Here is a 20,451-nt window from a genome sequence, read left to right as displayed (position 1 = left end):
GGCCGGGGCGGGCGAGGAGAGCCCCGCTGCCTCTCTGCCTCGCATGAAGAAGCGGGACTTCAGTTTGGAGCAGCTGCGCCAGTACGACGGGTCCCGCAACCCGCGCATCCTGCTCGCGGTCAATGGGAAAGTCTTCGACGTGACCAAAGGCAGCAAGTTCTACGGCCCGGGTGAGGAGTTGGAAGGGGAGGGGAAGGACCCCCTGCAACTCAAGCACGACCCCCTTCGGACGGGGAGGCCTCCGGGCACCGGGTTAGTTTGCCCAGCCTTCTCGTCGCCTGGACCCCCGCGCCTCGGCCGCCGCACCTGGGACGGCCCGCCCCGCCCCTACGCACACACCGCCCCCCCGCAGCTGCGGGCACCTCCAGCTCTTCTCCCGAAACCAGGGTTCCCGCTGGCGCCCCAGCGACCAGCTCTCAGCATTCATCTTTCTTCTATGCCATTTCTCCTCGCAGTCTTTTTTTTTTTTGGCTGGATTTTTCAAAATCGTTATATTTGTCACCGGTCAACGCTGGCCCTTAACCTTTTTTGAGTCTCCTGATTCCTGGGTTGGTTGGGGCACCAGGGAAGGGAGATTTCTGAAGTTGGGACCTAAACTAAAGTTTTACGCTCTGTAATTCACAGCTTTCTTTTCCTTGCCCCCCCCCCCCCACCTTTTTTTTTTTGGCCACTGATCTCCTTTTTCTCTCGCTGTATTGCTCTCCGTAAGGCCACGTTTAGGGGCATGTAAAGTCCCAATCCTCCAGTCTCTGAAGCCCGGACGAATAAGCAACACCTCGAACTCTTTTTAAACCAGTTTTAGTTCGGAGTTGCTTTCCATGATTAACAAGGTATGTGGGATGAGGACAGACCAGAATGCAGAGCTTATTAAAGACTGGTAAGGATATTCGCCCTGAGTTTTGGGGGTGGAGCTCCTATACCCAGCAGGCGTGTCTCTCGTTTCTTTTTTTCTTTTTCTGCTTTTCAAGTACACGTTGATAATGACTTGTGTTTTCACTTAGCAGAACTGAGAAGAAAAACTTAGAAGAGTTGTAGATTCATACCCCATGTGCCAGTTATGCAAGTTAAAGATTTTTAGGACTTTGTTTTCAGAGAACTTTGTGTAGGGTAGTTGATTTAGAAGCCCTTGTTTTACAGTGTGGTTGTAGCATACATTTTGGATTATGTTAATAAACTCCAGACTCATGGAACCTGTTGGTATATCATAGAGTTGAGCAACACTGTACATCCTGGTTAGTACTGATTAGTACTAAGCTTTACAAAAAGAAAAGTGGTGACTGCAATAAGAATAAATAATTAAATTAGAAATCTAAAGTGACCTGGTATTGGAGAGAGTACATCCAAGCCTTAAAGTCATAGGATTGGCAGTCTGGAAATAAGCTGGTTTTCTCCTTAATTTAACCTCTAAGTGTTTGAGATTTATTGACACTTAAAAATATGTATTTCTGATTTCAGTGGTTGGTAGCTGGAAGATATTTTAGAAGTGCTTTGGTTTGTGGTTTGTTCATTGGACTAGGATAAGAAATAGGAGATTTTTGGTGTTGAATTACGTAATTTATTTCTTAGTTGTTTGTACTTCTGTGTATATATACACATTTAGTCCAACCAAGTGAATACATAGCTTACAGAGTTTTTGCTTCTAGTTATATAAATGTGAGCACAGGGTGTCTACTGAAATCTTACATCAGCTGAAATGGTTAATACATTTTTGTTTACTTAAGCACACGTGGGACAAAAGAACAGGGCCAAAGTACAGTATTTAAACAGGCCAAGTGAAGTAAACTTTTTTTAAATCAAGGATTTACACAGCATTTTATACCTAGTTCAAGCTTTTTCCCCATTAGTATTAAAATGTGTGTTAAGTGATTAGAAATCCTGTACAGGTTTAAATTTTTAATATAGACCTTACCCAGCTGAAAGATCAGCTTTTGTACCCTCTGAACTACCACTGAAGAAAACAAAGTATTAATACAAAGAATTGTATTAGTCCTCACACATTATGCCTTGGCAGTATCTGAAAATAGCTAGGAGAGACAGTCATAGAAACAGTTTGGCAGCCTCCAGTGGCAAATGTTTGTTCTGTGATAGAAATTAAAAATTAAAGCCAGGCGCGGTGGCTCACGTCTGTAATCCCAGCGCTTTGGGAGGCCGAGGCAGGTGGATCACCAGAGGTCAGGAGTTCAAAACCAGCCTGGCCAACCTGGCAAAACCTCGTCTCTACTAAAAATACAAGAAGATCAGCCAGTGTGGTGGCAGGTGCCCGTAATCTCAGCTACTCGGGAGGTGGAGGCAGGGAGAATTGCTGGAACCCAGGAGGTAGGGGTTGCAGTGAGCTGACATTGCCCTATTGCACTCCAGCCTGGGTGACAGAGAGAGACTCTGTATAAAAAAAATAAATAAAAATTAAGAGTCATAGGTGGTAGATTGCTTTTTTATGGTAAGTGCACTGAGGGAGGCTCTTGAGTTTACAATGGAGAAGTCAGTTTTAGATTAGTTTCTGCCAGTTCCTAGGTTCTGATGAACAGCCTAAGAGTGATACACAGTTAGTATTCTACAGTTAATCAACAACCTAACAGATATTTGAATATTTTATTATTGAAAGGAACCTTAGAGCCAGATCATTTTATGGGCTCAGAATATGTTGATATTGCATATTAATAGAAAATGTAATAAGTAGTACTTTTCAAAAAATCTTAAAGCCAAATTTCTGGCTGTAAAACAGATACAAGTTCAGTTTTGCTTTTAATTTTTATTTTCATCTTCATAAATTAAGCAGTTTTGTAGCAGAATAATTCAGAAGCAGTAATTGTTAGTTTCTATGCCTAACCAATATCTACTCTAATTTCACAGTAATGGTTTTAGGATTAAATTTTGTAAGATTTTTCCATAATGCTGAACATACGTTTATTTTTAGACATACGTTTTTAAAGTTCAGACTCTTAATTAAATGTTGACAATATAATTTGGTGGAGTATACACATTTTGGCAAACAGTTGGCATTAACTGTATTTGCCAATATTAAATTTAGTAACAGATTAGGCGCTTGGCCAGCATGTGAGGAAAGTTTGGTCATGTAAAACTGAATATTCAAGGAGAAAGAAAACCAGATTTGTGAAGCACCTACTATATCAGATCCATTAATTTTTTTATCTCCATAATTCCTCAGTGAAGTTGGTAAGTATTGCTGCTCTACAGATGGGGAGTCTGAGGTTTAGGTATTTTAGGTAAATTGACTTGGATCACATGTATGTCTGATAAATCCAGATGGATATTACCACAAAGCTTACCTATACTATTTCTAGTGAACTGAATCATGTGGTAAACTTGTAGAGAATCTTTTATTTTTCTAACTCACCAAGCATAACTTGTAGAGAATCTTACTGTTGTTTTTCTTCATACCTTTCCCTGGTTCCCATAAATCCAAGGATATAAAGCCTCAAAAAAACATGCTTTCGGCCAGGCACGGTGGCTCACATGTGTAATCCCAGCACTTCGGGAAGCTGAGGCAAGCGGATCACATGAGGTCAGGAGTTTGAGACCAGACTGGAAAACATAATGAAACCCTATCTCTACTTTTAAAAAAAAATTTTTTTTTAATAAATAAATAAAGGCCAGGCACGGTGGCTAATACCTTAATCCCAGAACTTTGAGAGGCCAAGGCGGGCAGATCACCTGAGGTCAGAAGTTCGAGACCAGCCTGGCCAACATGGTGAAACCCTGTTTCTAATTAGCCGGGCATGATGGTGGGTGCCTGTAATCCCAGCTACTCGGGAGGCAGAGGCAAGAGAATCGATCGAACCCAGGAGGCAGAGGTTGCAGTGAGCTGAGATCGTGCCGTTGCACTCCAGCCTGGATGACAGAATGAGACTCTCTCTCAAAAAAAAAAAAAAATGCTTTTATGGCTTTATGTTATACTGCCCAAAATGGTGGCCCCAAGTGGTTAATTAAATGTAAATTAATTAAAATTAGATATAATTAAAAATTGAGTTCTTTAGTAACACCAGCCACATATAAAGTGCTCAGCCCCCCATGGCTACCGTTTTGGACAGTGCACTTAGTTTTTTTTCAGATTGTGAGACTGGCGTGCCACCTATTGCACTAACAAGGCACCTTTTAGAGTATTTCTGTCTTCCCAGAGAGTTGTTGAAAACACTGATTCTAAAGGTCGGAGGAGGAGGAGGAGGAGGAAACTTCATTTATTGAGCTTAGTATCTCTGATTTTCAAACAGCCCTATGAGATTGCCCAAAGCCACATATCTGGTAGGTGGCAACATAAGAATTAAATCCAAGTTTTCATAGCTTCAGTCCTTCCCATTGTATCACAACATAGTCTATTCAGTTTCACATGTTTACAGAATCATAAGTTTTGAAGACTCAAACAGCTAGTATAATTTTTAACACTTTGATTTAATATTACTGCTGTGGAACTTTACCAAAATAGTGCTTTTATTTTTTTGGAATGGCAAAAAATTATACACTTGACCTTTTTGATAGTTTATCTCACGTTGTTGAAACTTATAATACTGCTGCTCCCTTATTCCAGGTAGAATATTCTTTGACATATACCAAAGCTATATTTTTTCCAACTTACCTTTTAAGTTCCACTGAAAGAAAAAAGTCACATAAGAAGAACCCCATGAGATGCCTAATATTTAGGAGGTTGGGGAAAAGAACACATGTACCTTGAAGTGTTTTTCCTCCATTTTAAACTTTATCTTCAATATGTTCACTTTTATTTAATACTTTAGTTTGCAGAATTGGAAATTCTATGTTTGCAGAGTTGCATCATAAAAACCGGACCCAATCTTACCTATTTCTTCATGGATGTCCTAAAGCTGACACTACCCACCTCTCATCCCAGCTTCTTGCTTTGAAGCCAACTGGCTTTGTTGTTTGGGCTAATGCCCATATGCTTCTATTACCTACCAGTAAGATAAAAGGATTAGCTAGGTTTTCTGATGGTTTTTTTATATTCTGCTCAAATTTCTACTAGTTATTTCTATTTTAACTACTTAATTGGCTCTGAATTCAACATCATCCCATTGCTTTTAATCTTTGAGGGCATTGTATTTGTGTTAAATACTAAAGCATATTATAAAAGGATAGCTTGAAACTGGAAGCTATTATTCAGGGTGGAAGAAAGGAGTAGATTTAGTAACATCTGGAATTAGCCATTCAGATTCTTTTAATTATTTTTTCAACACTCTGACATAGACCACTCCTTTCCCTGTGCACGCATGACAGACCTGACTGTATAACTCCTGTATTCTTTTGGAGCCTATATCCAGTCTCAGGATCTTTAATAATAGGATTTCAGCTCCATTTTTAAATACTGAGAAAGACTTCCCTGGATTTCATTACAGTAAAACCTTAAGATATGAGAAATGGAGTTAACTGAGTCTTCAAAACAGATGTTTTCCTATCCTCAGGGAGTTAATAGTCTATTAAGGAAGACAGGCAGTAAACAAGGATTTCAGTATGTAATTATAATCTGTAATTCAACATGCTGTAAAAGAAATTAATAGAATGGGAATAGAGGATAACAAAGGACTTTATTTAGATTAAGTGGCCAAGCAAGGTTACCTTTTTTATGTTAAATTGTCAAGAAAAAGGACTTGACATTTAAGCAAAAACCTAACAGAGCCAGCCATACAAAGACTGGATATGAGAATGTTCTGAAGTGAGATTATTACTATGCCTACTATACTGAGCAAAGCCATCTAGCAGTAGATCTAGAGCTGATCATATTAAAAACACCTTTAATATTGTTGATTTTCAGATTTGGCTTCAGCCTTTAGCTGATTAGTATTAACACAGTATTTCATTTTCCATCCCTTTACCTTTAGTCAGTCTGTGTTGTTTTATGTTTCTCACATTAATGACATATAGCTGGATTTTTTTCATTAAATCTAATATTAGCACTGTGTCCTTTAATAGCTTAATTAGTGTATATGTTTTGTGATTACTGGTATATTTAGGTTTATTTCTATCATCTTGTTTTGTGATTTCTCTTCACCTTACTTTTCTTTGCCTCTTTTCCCACTATTTTTCCTTCTCAGACTGATTTATTTCTTCCATTTTCTCCCCTCTACTGATGTAGATGTATTCTATTTCTATCCTTTTGGTGATTTCCTTAAGTTTTTGCTGTAGATGACTATCCTATGCTTCTGAATAATATAAGAATTTTAGCCAGACATCATTGTAGTGTGAATTAGAAAAAGCTGCCTCTTTAAGATACTTTACTGACATTTGACAGATTATTTCTTAATAAATAAGCAAAACTGCCATGACTACAAATATAGATAGTATTCCCTGCATTGTACATAGTCTCATGTTGAGGCCCTGGTTAGAAAGCTTTAACTCTGATTCCTCCCCCATCCGGTTTTCCACAGTATCACTATTAGACTTTAGTTTTACTATATTTTTTCAAAGTCCACCCCAAAATTGATGAAATTATCTTTTTAAAATAGTTCTTGTTTAAATTTACCAGCATGGTTATCATTTTTTAATTTGCTGTTGTTTCTTGCATCTCATTTCTTTGTTTGGAGTTCACTTTTTATTTTAGTGAGGTATGTCCTATAGTTTTTCACTGGCAGGAAAAATTTTTTGTTTGTCCTCACTCAGGAATAATAGTTTGGGTTTAGAATATAAAATTGGAGAGTGGGCCAGGCACAGTGGCTCATGCCTATAATCCTACCATTTTGGGGAGACCAAGGTGGGAAGACTGCTTGAGCCCAGCAGTTCAAGACTAGCCTGGGCAATATGGCGAGACCCTCTGTCTTACAAAAATATAAAAAATTGGCCAGGCATAGTGGCGTGCACCTGTGGTCCCAGCTACTCAAGAATCTGAGGTAGTAAGATCGCTTGAGCCCAGAAGATCAGTGAGCCTTCATCACACCACTGCACTCAACCTGGGTGACACAGCGAGACCCTGTCTCAAAAAAAAGTGTACATTGACCTTATTTTACCTCAGCACTTCCGTAGCGTTACGCCACTGTCTTCCACTTGTTGGTGGGGAGTCGGCTTGTAGTTTGTCTTTACTTTTATTAATGTTTCTTCCCTTTGGTTGTAGTTGAGATCTTTCTGTCTTTGGGGTTTTCTTCTTTTACTAGGATTTGTCCAGGTGTGGTTTTTTATTTACCACATACCAAACTGTAGTCAAGTCTGTGGATATATATTGTCCTTTTTTTTTTTTTTTTTCCAGAAAATTTGCTGTTACTTGTTGCCTCCTCCATTATCTCTGTTCCTTCCTCTGGAACTGTTAGTAGATATACATTAGGTTTTCATCTATTCTTAATGTCTCTTAATCTTTCCTTATGTACCATTTCTTAATAATTTTAAGCAAATTTACTTTAGTCCGTTAATCTGCTTCTATTTATTCTTGGGATGCCAGTTCTCCTATCTGTTATATGTGCTCACTCCTCTATGATGGTTTGTTTCTTCATGTAGTTTATATTTTTTATTGTGAACTTATTATCTTCAGTAGTTACTTTTTTTAATTTTGGAGTATTTCCTGTAAAATTCCATGAGCCCTAAGTTGTGAAAGTGGTTCTGTAAAGTGGTTTGGGTGTGTTGTGAAATAGGGCCTCACGTAAGTTAAAACAATGATTTTTTTAATTAAGTAATACATGCTCAAAATAGAAAATTCAAAAGGATATACAGTGAAAAATAAGTCTGTTTCCCACAACTACTCCCAGCCACCAGGTTCCCTTCCAAAGAGGCAAAGGACCAGTATACGTATTGTTCTAGAGCTATTTTGGGTGCAAGTACGAGCATGTGGATATCTTCCTTTCCCCCTACTCTAATTATAGTATACTATACATACACTTCACAATATTTTAATATCACAAGAGCCTTTCACATCAATATAGAGAACCATCTTATTCTTTTAAATACATGCAATAACGTTCTTAACGTTCTGTTATACGAATAAGTCATAATTTAACAGTCCACTGTTAACATTTGTTTTCAATCTCCTGTTGCATGATGCAATAAATATGTACATGTCATTTTACACATGTGTGTAAAATTATGATTATAAAGTAAATTCCTGGAAATAAAATTACTGAGGCTTGGGATTCGGACATTTTTAATTTGGATTCTTGTTTCCAAACTGCCCTTCAGAGAGGTTGGACCAATTTACACTTGATGAAAATGCCTGTTTCTAACTTCTTGCCAAAAACGTGATATTAAGCTTCTTGGTCTTTGTCAATCTGGGTTAAAATGGTATCTCAATATTTGTTTAAATTTACACTTCTCATTTACTTAGTGAGGTTGGACTTCTTTTTAAAAAGTTGAGTCATTTATGATTCCTTTTCTACAAATTGCTTATTCATATATTCTTTGCCACAGTTTTTCTTTTTTTTTTTTTTTTTTGAGACCGAGTTTCACTATTGTTGCCCAGGCTGGAGTGCAATGACGTGATCTCGGCTCACTGCAACCTCTGCCTCCTGGGTTTGAGCGATTCTGCTGCCTCAGCCTCCCAAGTAGCTGGGATTACAAGCATGCGCCACCACGCCCAGCTAATTTTGTATTTTTATTAGAGATGGGGTTTCTCCATGTTGGTCAGGCTGGTCTCGAACTCCTGACCTCAGGTGATCTGCCCACCTCAGCCTCCCAAAGTGCTGAGATTACAGGCATGAGCCATCGCGCCCAGCCTTGCCACAGTTTTTCAATCATCATGTAGATCTTACAAATTTTAGGTGTTCTTTGTAAAGTAAATCAGCCTTTGCTGCAAATATTTTTTCTGGTTTAGTTGTCTTTTTACTTATTGATGGTGGTTTTTTTGAACCACACAAATTTTTGGTTTTATATATTCAAATTTATCTTTTATGGCTGCTAAGTTATGTAGCATATTTAAAGACTTTATGCACTTAAAAATTGTTTTTAAAAATGTGTAGTTTTTTTAGTACCTCTATGTTTTCAGTTTTTTAGTTCCATTTGAAATTGATTTTGCTTTAAGATGTGAAATTAGAGTCCAAATTTGGTGGGATGGTGTTTTGTTTGTTTGTTTGTTTTTGAGAAGGAGTTTTGCTCTGCCGCCCAGGCTAGAGTGCAGTGGCACCATCTCAGCTCACTGCAACCTCCATCTCCTGGGTTCAAGCGATTCTCCTGCCTCAGCCTCTCGAGTAACCAGTATTACAGGTGCCCACCACTGCGCCCAGCTCATTTTTGTAATTTTAGTATAAGAGATGGGGTTTCACCATCTTGGCCAGGTTGGTCTCAAGCTCCTGACCTCGTGATCCACCCACCTTGGCCTCCCAAGGGGTTGTGTTTTTTAACAGAAGGTTATCTAGTTGTCCCAACATGTTTCCCCAAAAGGGGAGTAATCCCTTTTTCCCAATACTTGAAGTCATCTTGAGTGCTCATTAATTCCTGTAGATATCTGCCTTCATATTATTTTTTCAACTTGGAATTTTCATTCTACATGGGTTGGATAAACTCAGGCCCCACTCCCATAAGTGGCATGGGCCTGGGGTTTTAACTTTTCCGTCTTTACCCCAACCTACCCAGGGACCCTGGAGTTAAGGCCATATGCTCAATTCACAATGTTGCTGAGAGCTTTTGGCAGTAGCTCAAATTTCAGAAGCAAGATTGCATTTTCAGTCCCTTATAGAATCATACTATTCAAGAGATTATTTAGTTTGGCCTCAACTTTAGGCAGGTAAGATAATTTTCCTAATTTATATTTGAGGGATCTAAGGACTACAGAAATTGAGACTTGCTCATTGTTACTTGTTGAGTGGATCCTCTGGAACCCAAGCATCTGTCTTCTTGAGAGGTTTTATTTCAGTTTTACCATACTGCATTCTCTCTAAAAGTCTTGGGACTTCCTGGACCTAAGCATAAAAAAAAAATTGTTAGTTCAGTTAATCACTTTTACATATTGCCTCATTTGTTGATAGGCTCATTATAATCTTATTTGGAATAAATTACACAATACTAAGTGTTATTACTCAATTTATAAAACTGCACTGTTGATAAACTTTAATTAATTAAAGTTCATCTCTGAGAGCTGTGATTTTTAAACTGAGAATAAATAAAATATCCCCTTAGAAACACTAAGGTAGCGCCGGGCGCGGTGGCTCAAGCCTGTAATCCCAGCACTTTGGGAGGCCAAGACGGGCGGATCACTAGGTCAGGAGACCAAGACCATCCTGGCTAACATGGTGAAACCCCGTCTCTACTCAAAAATACAAAAAAATTAGCCAGGCGAGGTGGCGGGCGCCTGTAGTCCCAGCTACTCGGGAAGCTAAGGCAGGATAATGGCGTGAACCCAGGAGGCAGAGCTTGCAGTGAGCTGAGATCCGGCAAGACTCCGTCTCAAAAAAAAAAAAAAAAAAACACTAAGGTATATCATCCTAATAATCACAGAATTATCTGTTACTACATATTTTATTTACTTCCTCCTAGAATTTTCTATGTATTAAAGTAATATTTAAAACATTTTACAATGAACATATGTTGTTGCTATTTCAAGAATATGTCACCTCATTCTAACTGATTATATTAAAGTAAGCAGTTTTAGGATACGGTAACTAATAGGTTTATTGAACTTTAAAATACATTGACCACAAGTTGGATTGACTCTAAAAACTAAATGAAATCTGAATTCTGACTAGTATACTATCATGTTGGTTTTTGGGTTTTTTTGTGTTTTTTTTTGAGACAGAGTCTCGCTCTGTCTCCCAGGCTGGAGTGCAGTGGCGAGATCTCAGGTCACTGCAAGCTCCGCCTCCCAGGTTCATGCCATTCTCCTGTCTCAGCCTCCCGAGTAGCTGGGACTACAAGGCGCCCCCCACCATGCCCAGCTAATTTTTTGTATTTTTTAATAGAGGCAGGGTTTCACCAAGCATTAGCCAGGATGGTCACGATCTCCTGACCTCGTGATCCCCCTGCCTCATGGTGGTATATTTAACAATAGCTTTGAAATAAAATTTATCTTTAAAATAATGTCCTTGAATATTTGTTATGTAGGTACATTTCAGAGTATCTGCTTTGACTGAATAATGCTGTTCATTTTTTGTAGCAAGAATTTGCTTAAAATTGGGAGGCTATTTTTGGATCAGCATTATATTTTAATATTTGATAAAGCAACAGAATTTAATTCTTCTAGTTATTACTGAACTGTTAGTGTCTAAATGAGCCTTAATAATAAAAAAAACCAGATCAGTTTGTGTAAACTAGCCTTTTTAGAAGTAAATTAGGCTGGGCACAGGGAGGTTGAGGCAGGAAGATCACCTGAGGTCAGGAGCTCAAGACCAGCCTAGTCACCATACATGGTGAAACCCCCTCTCTACCAACAATATTAAAATTAGCCGGGCGTGGTGCCACACCCTGTAATCCCAGCTACTTGGGAGGCTGAGTGAGGCGGGACAATCACTGAACCTAGGAGGCAGAGGTTACAGTGAGCTGAGATCACACCACTGCACTCCAGCCTGGGTGACAGAGTGTGACTGTCTCAAAAAAAAATACTAATATAAATAAATAAATTATACCATGCAAATTTGCTTTATTTGGGTAGCTCCCTAGTGTTTTAGTATTATGAATAGCCAAGTATACTTACCAAAATATTAGAATTGGTAAATATTTAAGTTTGTTAGGTAAGGGGGTAATGGAATAGGAAGGTATTGCTGACTTTTCAGATAAGCTTCTGATTGTATTATGAATGCAGGGAAATATCCTTTTATTAGATCTCAAATCCTCCTTCCTCAGATTAACCTATCCAGTTCCAACTTTAGTTGCTAATGTTATATTCTTTAATGACCTTACAGAAGACTGGGCATGGTGGCTTAGTCCTGTAATTCTAACACTTAGGGAGGCAAAGGCAGGAGGATTGCTTGAGGCCAGGAGTTCAAGATCAGCTGGGCAACATAGTGAGACCTTGTCTCTACAAAAAATAAAAGAAATTAGGCAGGCCTGGTGGCCCATGCCTCTAGTTCCAGCTATTTGGGAGGTTGGGGCAGGAGGATCACTTGAGCCCAGGAAGTAGAGGATACAGTGAAATATGATTGAGCCATGATCGAGCCATTGTACTCCAGCCTGGGTGACAGAGTAAGACCCTGTCTCAATTTTTTGTTGTTTTTTGAGACAGGGTCTTACTCTGTCACCCAGGCTGGAGTACAATGGCTCGATCATGGCTCAATCATATTTCACTGTATCCTCTACTTCCTGGGCTCAAACAAAAAAAAATTTTTGTTAATGGTCTTACAGGAAAGAGCATAGAAAACTATTACCAAAAAGACCTTTGCAGAAGTTAAATGCTTCCTGAGGGAAATTCTAAACATATGGAGAAGACAGCTTAATATAGTTTAGGCAGTGGGGGAATATGTTAATCACTGAATTATTCTTTTCTGTTCAAGAGTCAACAGAACATCATTTGTCTAGAATTTGGCTTGGATTATTAACTGTTGACTCAAGTTCACTCTTACCAAGTCAATGATTCCCCACCCCCCCGTACCCCAGAAAGAGCATATTTTATGAAATTTTTTTTTATTCATTCAGTGTTGAAGCTTTCTTAGGGAAGTTGGTAGAGAAATTTATTAGAGAATGCACTGGTATATATTAATATACTCAAAGATGGAGGACTTTCTGATTGCTGTTATTATAATGATTTTATCTTCTTTGTATCATTTAAATGTGTTTTATGGCTTATACTCTGAAGTACCTGAAGTATATTAATGTTTGCAGGCCATGGAGATAAATACTATAATAGAATGCTAAGAAGAGCTATTAAGTAGAGCTTTTTTGTTACTTCTCTTCCATTTTGATTTAATAAATATTCGAAAATCTTCATTCTCTTGAAATTTTGTAAATAGTAAAATGCTCCAGTTTTCATGGTGGTTGCTCCATCTTTGGACTTGTGAGTCTTCTGTGTGTTTTCTTGAGGTACACTGCTTGAAGGATTTAGGAAAGTGGAAGTAGTACTCCCAGTTCTGTCTGTAATTTTAGGCAAATCACACTGAATGCCTCTGCTCCGGTTTTTTATCTGCCAAGTGGGGAAGGCAAAGTCTGTCCCTTCCACTTTGGGAAACTAAGAGAGGAAAGCGAGGTTGCTGGAAAATTCTTTCAAAAATTGAAACTCATTTTCCATTTGTAGACTGCTATGGCCTTTATTAGTTTTATTTTTCCTTTTGTGTGTTTCACTTTTTGCTTTTCAAGTTTGTAAGCATTGGTCTAGTCAGCATTAAGGGTAAACATAATGTTTATTTTTTTTTGTCATTGTTTCTCAGGAAGTTTTATTTTTAAACACACTAGTTCTCTGTCTCTGTCTCTCTCCTTGTCCTCCTGAAAACACCCACTGCCACAAAGCGTGTAGAATTTTGCACAAACATGTGCGTGCACACACACAGGCATAACTGGTTAATACCCTTTTTTTTTTTTTTGAGAAAGAGTCTTGCTCTGTTGGCCCAGCTGTAGTGCAGTGGCGTGATCTCAACCCACTGCAACCTCCATCTCCTGGATTCAAGCAATTCTTCTGCCTCAGACTCCCAAGTAGCTGGGATTACAGGCGTACGCCACCACAGCTGGCTAATTTTTGTAGTTTTAGTAGAGGTGAGGTTTCACCATGTTGGCCAGGCTGGTCTCAAACTGCTGACCTCAGGTGATCCACCCGCCTCCACCTCCCACTGTGTTAGCGTGAGCCACTACACCCAGCCTGGTTGATACCCTTTTGAACATCAGTTGAGATGATAGAAAAAGTTTGAAGGTTACGAATATTGGCCAGTAGTAAATTGTATTCCATATTCTTATATAGAAGACACATTTGAAAGTATAAAATAGTAGCCTATGTTAATAGACAGATTAAATTAATTACAGGTACACATCCATTCAGTGGGATAATGTATGACCATTCAATGATTAAATAATTGTTGATAGTCATGTGATACAAGTAGCAGTATGGAAAATGCAATAAGAATAAGAAAAGCAGAATAAAAATATACTTTACTGGAACTGTTAGCTTTACTTTCATATTACTGTATCAATACCTATTCATGTTACTCTTAAAATTATTGCTAATGCTACTTCTAGTTCCGTGCAGTAAACTTTTCAGGGAATGATTTCACATTTGGTTAACTTTATAGTACAGTGCTATTTGCAACTCAAGTTAATACTCATAAATGCTTAAATACCTATTTAAGTGAAACCTCGATTTCTCCTCTCAGAAGGTACAGAGACTTTTTGACACATAACTTTCAGTTTCCTAAATGCTTTTACATATGAATATAATCATTTCGCTCATTTAAAAATCAAGGAAGTTCTAGCTTTTTTCTGCTTGTTTGCTTATCAGAACATATTTTGTTCTTTTATTTATAAGCCCTCTTTTTCACCACTCTGTTGTTGTTAATAATAGTGTCTCTGCCTACCATAAGTGAATCTGTTTGAAGGGTCGGAATCTTGAGTTTGTTTTTATTTGGAACTACAGCTAAGTCATTTGGAAGAAAATTATTACATTCCTACTATATGCCAGGCACAGTGCTAGGCATTGAGGATACAGAGATGAACGAATTGCTATTCTCAAGGGCAGAACTTGGGAATGGTTTTTGTCAACACATCAGTCATGCCATTTCTCCTCAGAGAGAACGGTACCTAATTCCTTGGGTAAAATGCTAATTATTGCTGAATGTGTCAGTCCAGAAGAATTATTCCTTATAGCTACTTCCTCTATTTCTCAAAAGTCATGACAAGTAAGAGCTATTATTTTCCCTAATGACTTTTCTGAGTTTATATAGATCATTGTATATATATTATGGTAGTCAGGTGATTTATTTTGAATATGAGTCTTTTTTTATTAAACCACTCAGCAAAGATTTATTAAATGCGTGTTGAGCACGGAACTAGTCCCTGGGACCACAAAGATGATACAGTCTGTTTTCTCATAGAATTGCAAACTTCATAAGGATAGCAAAGAGAAAATTGTTACAGATTCACAGTTCAGCTGAGTCTTTACATAATACATGATGTTCTGTTGATTATTTTTATTTTTTTTGGATGCCACTATTAATTAACAGCAACCAGTAAACATTATTTCCTCTCAAGCAAACTGGCTTCTAAACCTAACCACTTAAGTTTCTTCTTCTCCCTCATTACCTCACAGTCTTCATTTTGAATATAAGTTTGGGGGTATCTGAAGTAATTGAAATTGAAGGTTTTAAGATCTAAGTGAAAAGCTTTACTTTGGTCAAAAGGCAAAAATTTCCAAGAAATTTCTTCTCTTACTCCATCTAGTATCTGTGCGTGTTTTGAAATTAAGGATATATACAACTGTGAATTATGAGGGATTTTTTGTTTGTTTGTTGTTTTTTTGTTTCATTTTGTTTTTGTTTTTTACTTTTTCCTTTGAGACATTCTAAAATACTGTTAGGTGATCTAAATAATTTCTTTTCTTTTTTACAGCGGGTCCATATGGAATATTTGCTGGTAGGGATGCCTCCAGAGGACTGGCCACATTTTGCCTAGATAAAGATGCACTTAGAGATGAATATGATGATCTCTCAGATTTGAATGCAGTACAAATGGAGAGTGTTCGAGAATGGGAAATGCAGTTTAAAGGTATTTTTATTTTGTTTGATTCTTTGGAAAATTAAATATTTGTTCAAAGAAAATATATACTATTTCACATGCTTTAAGAGCCTAAAGATGTCATCTGTTTTCATTGCCATCATTATTTGATAATATTTTTAAAGATAGCTAAAGCTGAGTGGAGTGGCACACGTCTGTGGTCCCAGCTGCTGATGGGAATCCCTTGAGCTCAGGAGTATAAGTACTAACCTGGGCAACATAGTGAGACTTGTCCAAAAAAAGAAATTGCAAAAAATAGCTAAATAAAAATATGGTTGTTACATGTGATACTTATTTTGAAAATCCATATTTAAAAAATGATTTGTTACAAACTCTAAGCCTCATAAAAATTGTGATACTTGTAGTCCTTTAAAGCTTGTTCATTAAGGTTTAGTTTTTTAAAAATACAGGCTTATATTTAAAACTGAATTGATTACTGATTTCAATATTATAATTTATTCTAAAATGATTTTACAGGTCTTAACACTCGAAATGTAGGTAAAAAATATCGTTCCCCTTTATTATGCCCTCATAACATCAGTTTTTACTACTTGTGTGACGCTGTCCCAGCTGTTTATCTGACCCCTGGATCCCTTGGAACAACTGTTCTGGTTTGGCTGGGTACTGAGATGGGTCCTGGACTTAACTCATTTTTACAAAAGATCTCCAAATAATTCTAATGCCGTATCCAACTAAGAATCACTGGTACAGACCACCCTCTTGAAAGAATTCCCAAGCCTTGTAAGTTCCCTGATCCTGTTTTATTTTGTTGAAACTTTACATGTATATAAAGACCAGCCATGGTGAAGCAATTTTAGAATATTTAGATAATATTCTAATATCATATTTTATATGATTCTAAAACAGACAAATGCCTTTTCTCTGTGTAATGGAATAATGAAACAAATTTGATCACCACTGATTTTCTTTTGATGTATCTTTCAGAAAAATATGATTATGTAGGCAGACTCCTAAAACCAGGAGAAGAACCATCAGAATATACAGATGAAGAAGATACTAAGGATCACAATAAACAGGATTGAACTTTGTAAACAACCAAAGTCAGGGGCCTTCAGAGCTGCAATTCTTACTCCCTTTCACAGAATGTCCAGCGTCTGGGTTTGATTCACCTGCTGCGAAAAACATTCAACAAATTGTGTACAAGATAAATGAATATCACTATGAAGATTTGATTACTAGACATTATTTATGCTGCCAAACTCATTTGTTGCAGTTGTTTGTAATGTCTAGTGGGGCTTCATCATCCTGAAAAGAAGGAGACAGGGATTTTTTTTAAAGAGCAAGAAAGTCACAATATTACTTCTTTTCTTTCCTTCCTTATTTCCTTCTTTCCTTTCTTCTTTTTCTTTCTTTTTAAAATGTATCGAAGACAACCAGATATGTATTTGCTACTCAAGTGTACAAATCTCCTCAAGAAATGTCAAGGGACTCCTCTGTCACATACTGTGTTTTTATTTTACCATTGGTGAGGGAGGCGACCTGATCGAGGAGGTGGGGGTACACATCAATTTGAGTAGTTTAGGCTACTGGAACATTAAAATGTGAATTCCCAAATTTTGTTTTTGGCTTTGTCAGGGAAAAGAAAAATACCTTTATAAATCTTTGGAAATTAGAAGGAATTTCAGGTGGATTTAAGTCAGAGCTAGTTCCCCAACAGAAAGATCATTTGAAACCAGTTTTTATCCCTTCTCTTTCCTTCCCTTTCCCTAAATCAAATCAATATTAATTGTGCCTTATTTCACTTAACATAGACTTGAATTATTTTTAGGGAAAGCCCCTATAATGAATTCAGAAGTCACTACAAGCAGCATTAAGACTGAAGTTGGAATATTCTGTTGAACGTAAAACCTTGATATCATTCTGTGTATATAGAATGTAAAAGGAATATTCAGTGTTAACTGCCATATATGTAATATACACAAACTCAATTAGCATTGTGATGGCCAAATGCATTCCCCTGTGCTTTTCTGTTTTAAAAAAAATTGAAAAATCAACTCTTATCCCCAACAGCTGCCTAATTTTAGGAGTCTGACCCTCCACATCTCACTGGTGTGGGTGCATGGGGCTGTGGAGTGGATATCTGTATGGGTGTGTCTGAATGTGTGTGTGAGCGCCTTGGAAGGGACTCTTTCTGCAGATACTGTAAATACAAGTACCATTTTAATAAAGCATGTACAATAAACCAAAATAAGCTTGAGTTGGACTTTATATACAGAACTGTAAGCCAGTGCAATATGATAACAGTTGTAAGATTGTGCATTTGTTCACGAAAAAATCTTGGACATGAAAAGCAGGCACTGGGTAACCAAGTTGTACACATTGTACCACATTCAGCATAACTTTAGGAATAAATTCCACTTTGTAGAACATTCTCCAGAAATCTGAGATTATTCAGGTAAGAATTGGTATATTAAATGTACATCTTTTTACTTTATATTTGATGCCAACTGATTATACTAGATGTAATAGCACTCCAGGTGGTCATTATTGAAGACAAAGCACTAAAAGAATATTGCACTGATAGATACTAAATTATTCTTTTAATAGGCTGAAAAAGCCCTTACTAAAAGCCCCACATATTTCAATTATTTTGTTTCATTATGACTACTTAGGTTCTGGGCTGGGGACAAGTTCACTTAGAACAATTTTATTTAACAAGTTGCCAGTTAAAAGACTTCTGCTTTGTAGCTACATGCAGAAGCCGTCAAACAAGGGGGAACTTTTAACTGCAACAATAAGCTAAAGTATGTAAAATGCTACATTCTATTCAGTCTTGGGAGTGCTTTGTAGAAAGTTATCTTCAGCCAAATCTTTGCTGAAGACAGGTGTGGAGTGCTGGTAAATGCTTTGTGTTTTTATGTAAAATATTTCCTAAACAAAAAGTGTTAAAAGTACATGTCCTCTGTAGTAAACTGATATCTATATATATGAATCATTCAAGCCTAAAATCTAGTAATAAACTGTACTTATGAACAGAGAAACCCTATATATTCATGCAGTAAAAGTTATGTGGTCTGTTAAGAAAAATGAGTAATTTATGTTTTGGACTTGAAATAAACAGTGTTCTGTAGATAATTCCTCAACTTCAGTTTGAATGTTTCTCATTCTCAGGTAGTTTTTCAGGTAGTGTTTGAATGAGGGGACCAGACAGTGCTGGTATTGTTCCTGTTCCTGCCCCCCCGTCCCTCCCCCCACACACACTCCTGCTTTTCCAAACTTGCCTGATAATTAGAATTGCTTAAGGTACAGATTCTTAGCCTTCAATCCAGACCTACCACCTGCTAAGCCAGAATCTAAAGAGAATGGGCCTCAGAATTTATTTGTAAGGAATGCCTCAGGTAATTGTTATGAACAGGAACTCAGGAAACACTAATTTTTCGAGTTAATATTGACCATCTTTGTCAGGCACTTGAAATGGCCTTACTCAGGTAATTTTGATCTGATTCCCTTCATTTGGTTTTGTGTCATTCACGAGACTCCACAAAATTCTAATGTATGATTTTAGAAAACAGCAAATTTTGATAGTCTTTAGATTTTTATCTTTAGGTAGCATTTCCAAGTTGGCATATCTCCCACATTAAAGCTATACTCTGTGTACTAGCCAGTTTCTCTGCATTAGGAAATGAACCCATAACAGTTACAGATCAGGTTTTTAAAACCTTTACCATGGTGCTAAGGCTGCTTGTGTTTCCTAACAGTAATTCTACCTGCCTTTCTGCCGGTAGATCTGTTTCTGCAGGTAGATCTGCAGAATCCAACATTACACATACCTTTGCCCACATTCTCGAAGCTAATTTGCTGAATTACCACTGGGAGATACTTTGTTATGTAGAAAACTCGATATTGAATCAGGCTGTCCTTATCCAAGTATTTTACATAACCTCTACTGATAACTGGGAAGTGCAGCAAGTTGCTAGTAAGATGTGCCATTAACATGTTAACAGGGTGTAACTACAGAGCTTTTATGGATCAGAATAAGCGGGTAATACTGTAGCAAAGAATTTGTAAAACTTGCAAGTTGCTTTGAGCATATTGAAAATAAGAGTCATGGAATATTGTAACAATGATATTGAATGAATTGTTCAAATTCTTTACTAATTAAAGTAGCAAATGCTTAAAAGATAACTTTTGAGTATCTATGTTCCATTAAGGGCAGCTATCAATTTGTTAGATGATACTCGTCACAGATTATTGTCTATTTGGCTATGGCAAGAAAGTTCTAATAAAGACCTCCCAGTTTTCCTGTTTTTAGGCAAAAAGCATTCCTAGGCACTATCAGAAAAGCATGTACAGAAAAATTGTCATACTCCTGAGTCACTTTGAGTACCAGCTTTGCATTTGTTCTACCACCACTAGTGGTTGAGAGAACATTTGGGCTGCCTGCAATTACTCCATTGAAGAGAGCACTTGACATGCTGTGAACACTGGCTTATTCCCACAATTTTTCTTTTACTGTATCCACATAGGAAAACCACATCATGATGTTTAGTGTAAGAAGACTGATCAATATTTGCATATGCCTTTAAATACTCTGAAAGCATGATTTTAGTGGCTGCATAGTATTGTTCCCAAATAATAAAGTTTTTAATGAAACTGCAGGAAGCTCTGTAGCAGTACGAGAACCCCTCAGACGCCAAGTTGTGGAAGGAAAGGGCTTTATTCAGCTGGGAGCATCGGCAGACTCATGTCTCCAAACACCGAGCTCCTTGAGTGAGCAATTCCTGTCCCTTTTAAGGGCTTACAACTCTAAGGGGGTCCACGTGAGAGGGTCGTGATCGACTGAGCAAGCAGTGGGTACATGACTAGGAGCTGCATGCACTGGTAATCAGAACAGAACAGGACAGGGATTTTCACAGTGGTTTTCCATGC

The 20,451-nt window shown here is 37.5% G+C and overlaps 1 protein-coding gene across 1 annotated transcript in view; it reads left to right on the top strand.

Moving 5' to 3' along the window:
- PGRMC2 (progesterone receptor membrane component 2) overlaps positions 1 to 18,657 on the top strand; it is a 19,185-nt gene extending 528 nt beyond the window's left edge. Inside the window, exons 2-4 of the mRNA XM_011935626.1 lie at positions 1 to 170; positions 15,397 to 15,552; positions 16,507 to 18,657. Of these exons, the coding sequence (XP_011791016.1) occupies positions 1 to 170; positions 15,397 to 15,552; positions 16,507 to 16,604 (424 nt within the window). The 3' untranslated portion in view covers positions 16,605 to 18,657. The remainder of the gene's footprint in view (positions 171 to 15,396; positions 15,553 to 16,506) is intronic.
- Positions 18,658 to 20,451: the final 1,794 nt, after the last annotated feature.

The sequence above is a fragment of the Colobus angolensis genome, unplaced genomic scaffold (genome assembly GCF_000951035.1).
Source record: "Colobus angolensis palliatus isolate OR3802 unplaced genomic scaffold, Cang.pa_1.0 Scaffold145, whole genome shotgun sequence".
In the NCBI taxonomy this organism is placed as follows: domain Eukaryota; kingdom Metazoa; phylum Chordata; class Mammalia; order Primates; family Cercopithecidae; genus Colobus; species Colobus angolensis.
The sequence above is the reverse complement of the archived record's forward strand: the minus strand, read 5'-3'. Positions and strand labels throughout refer to the sequence as shown.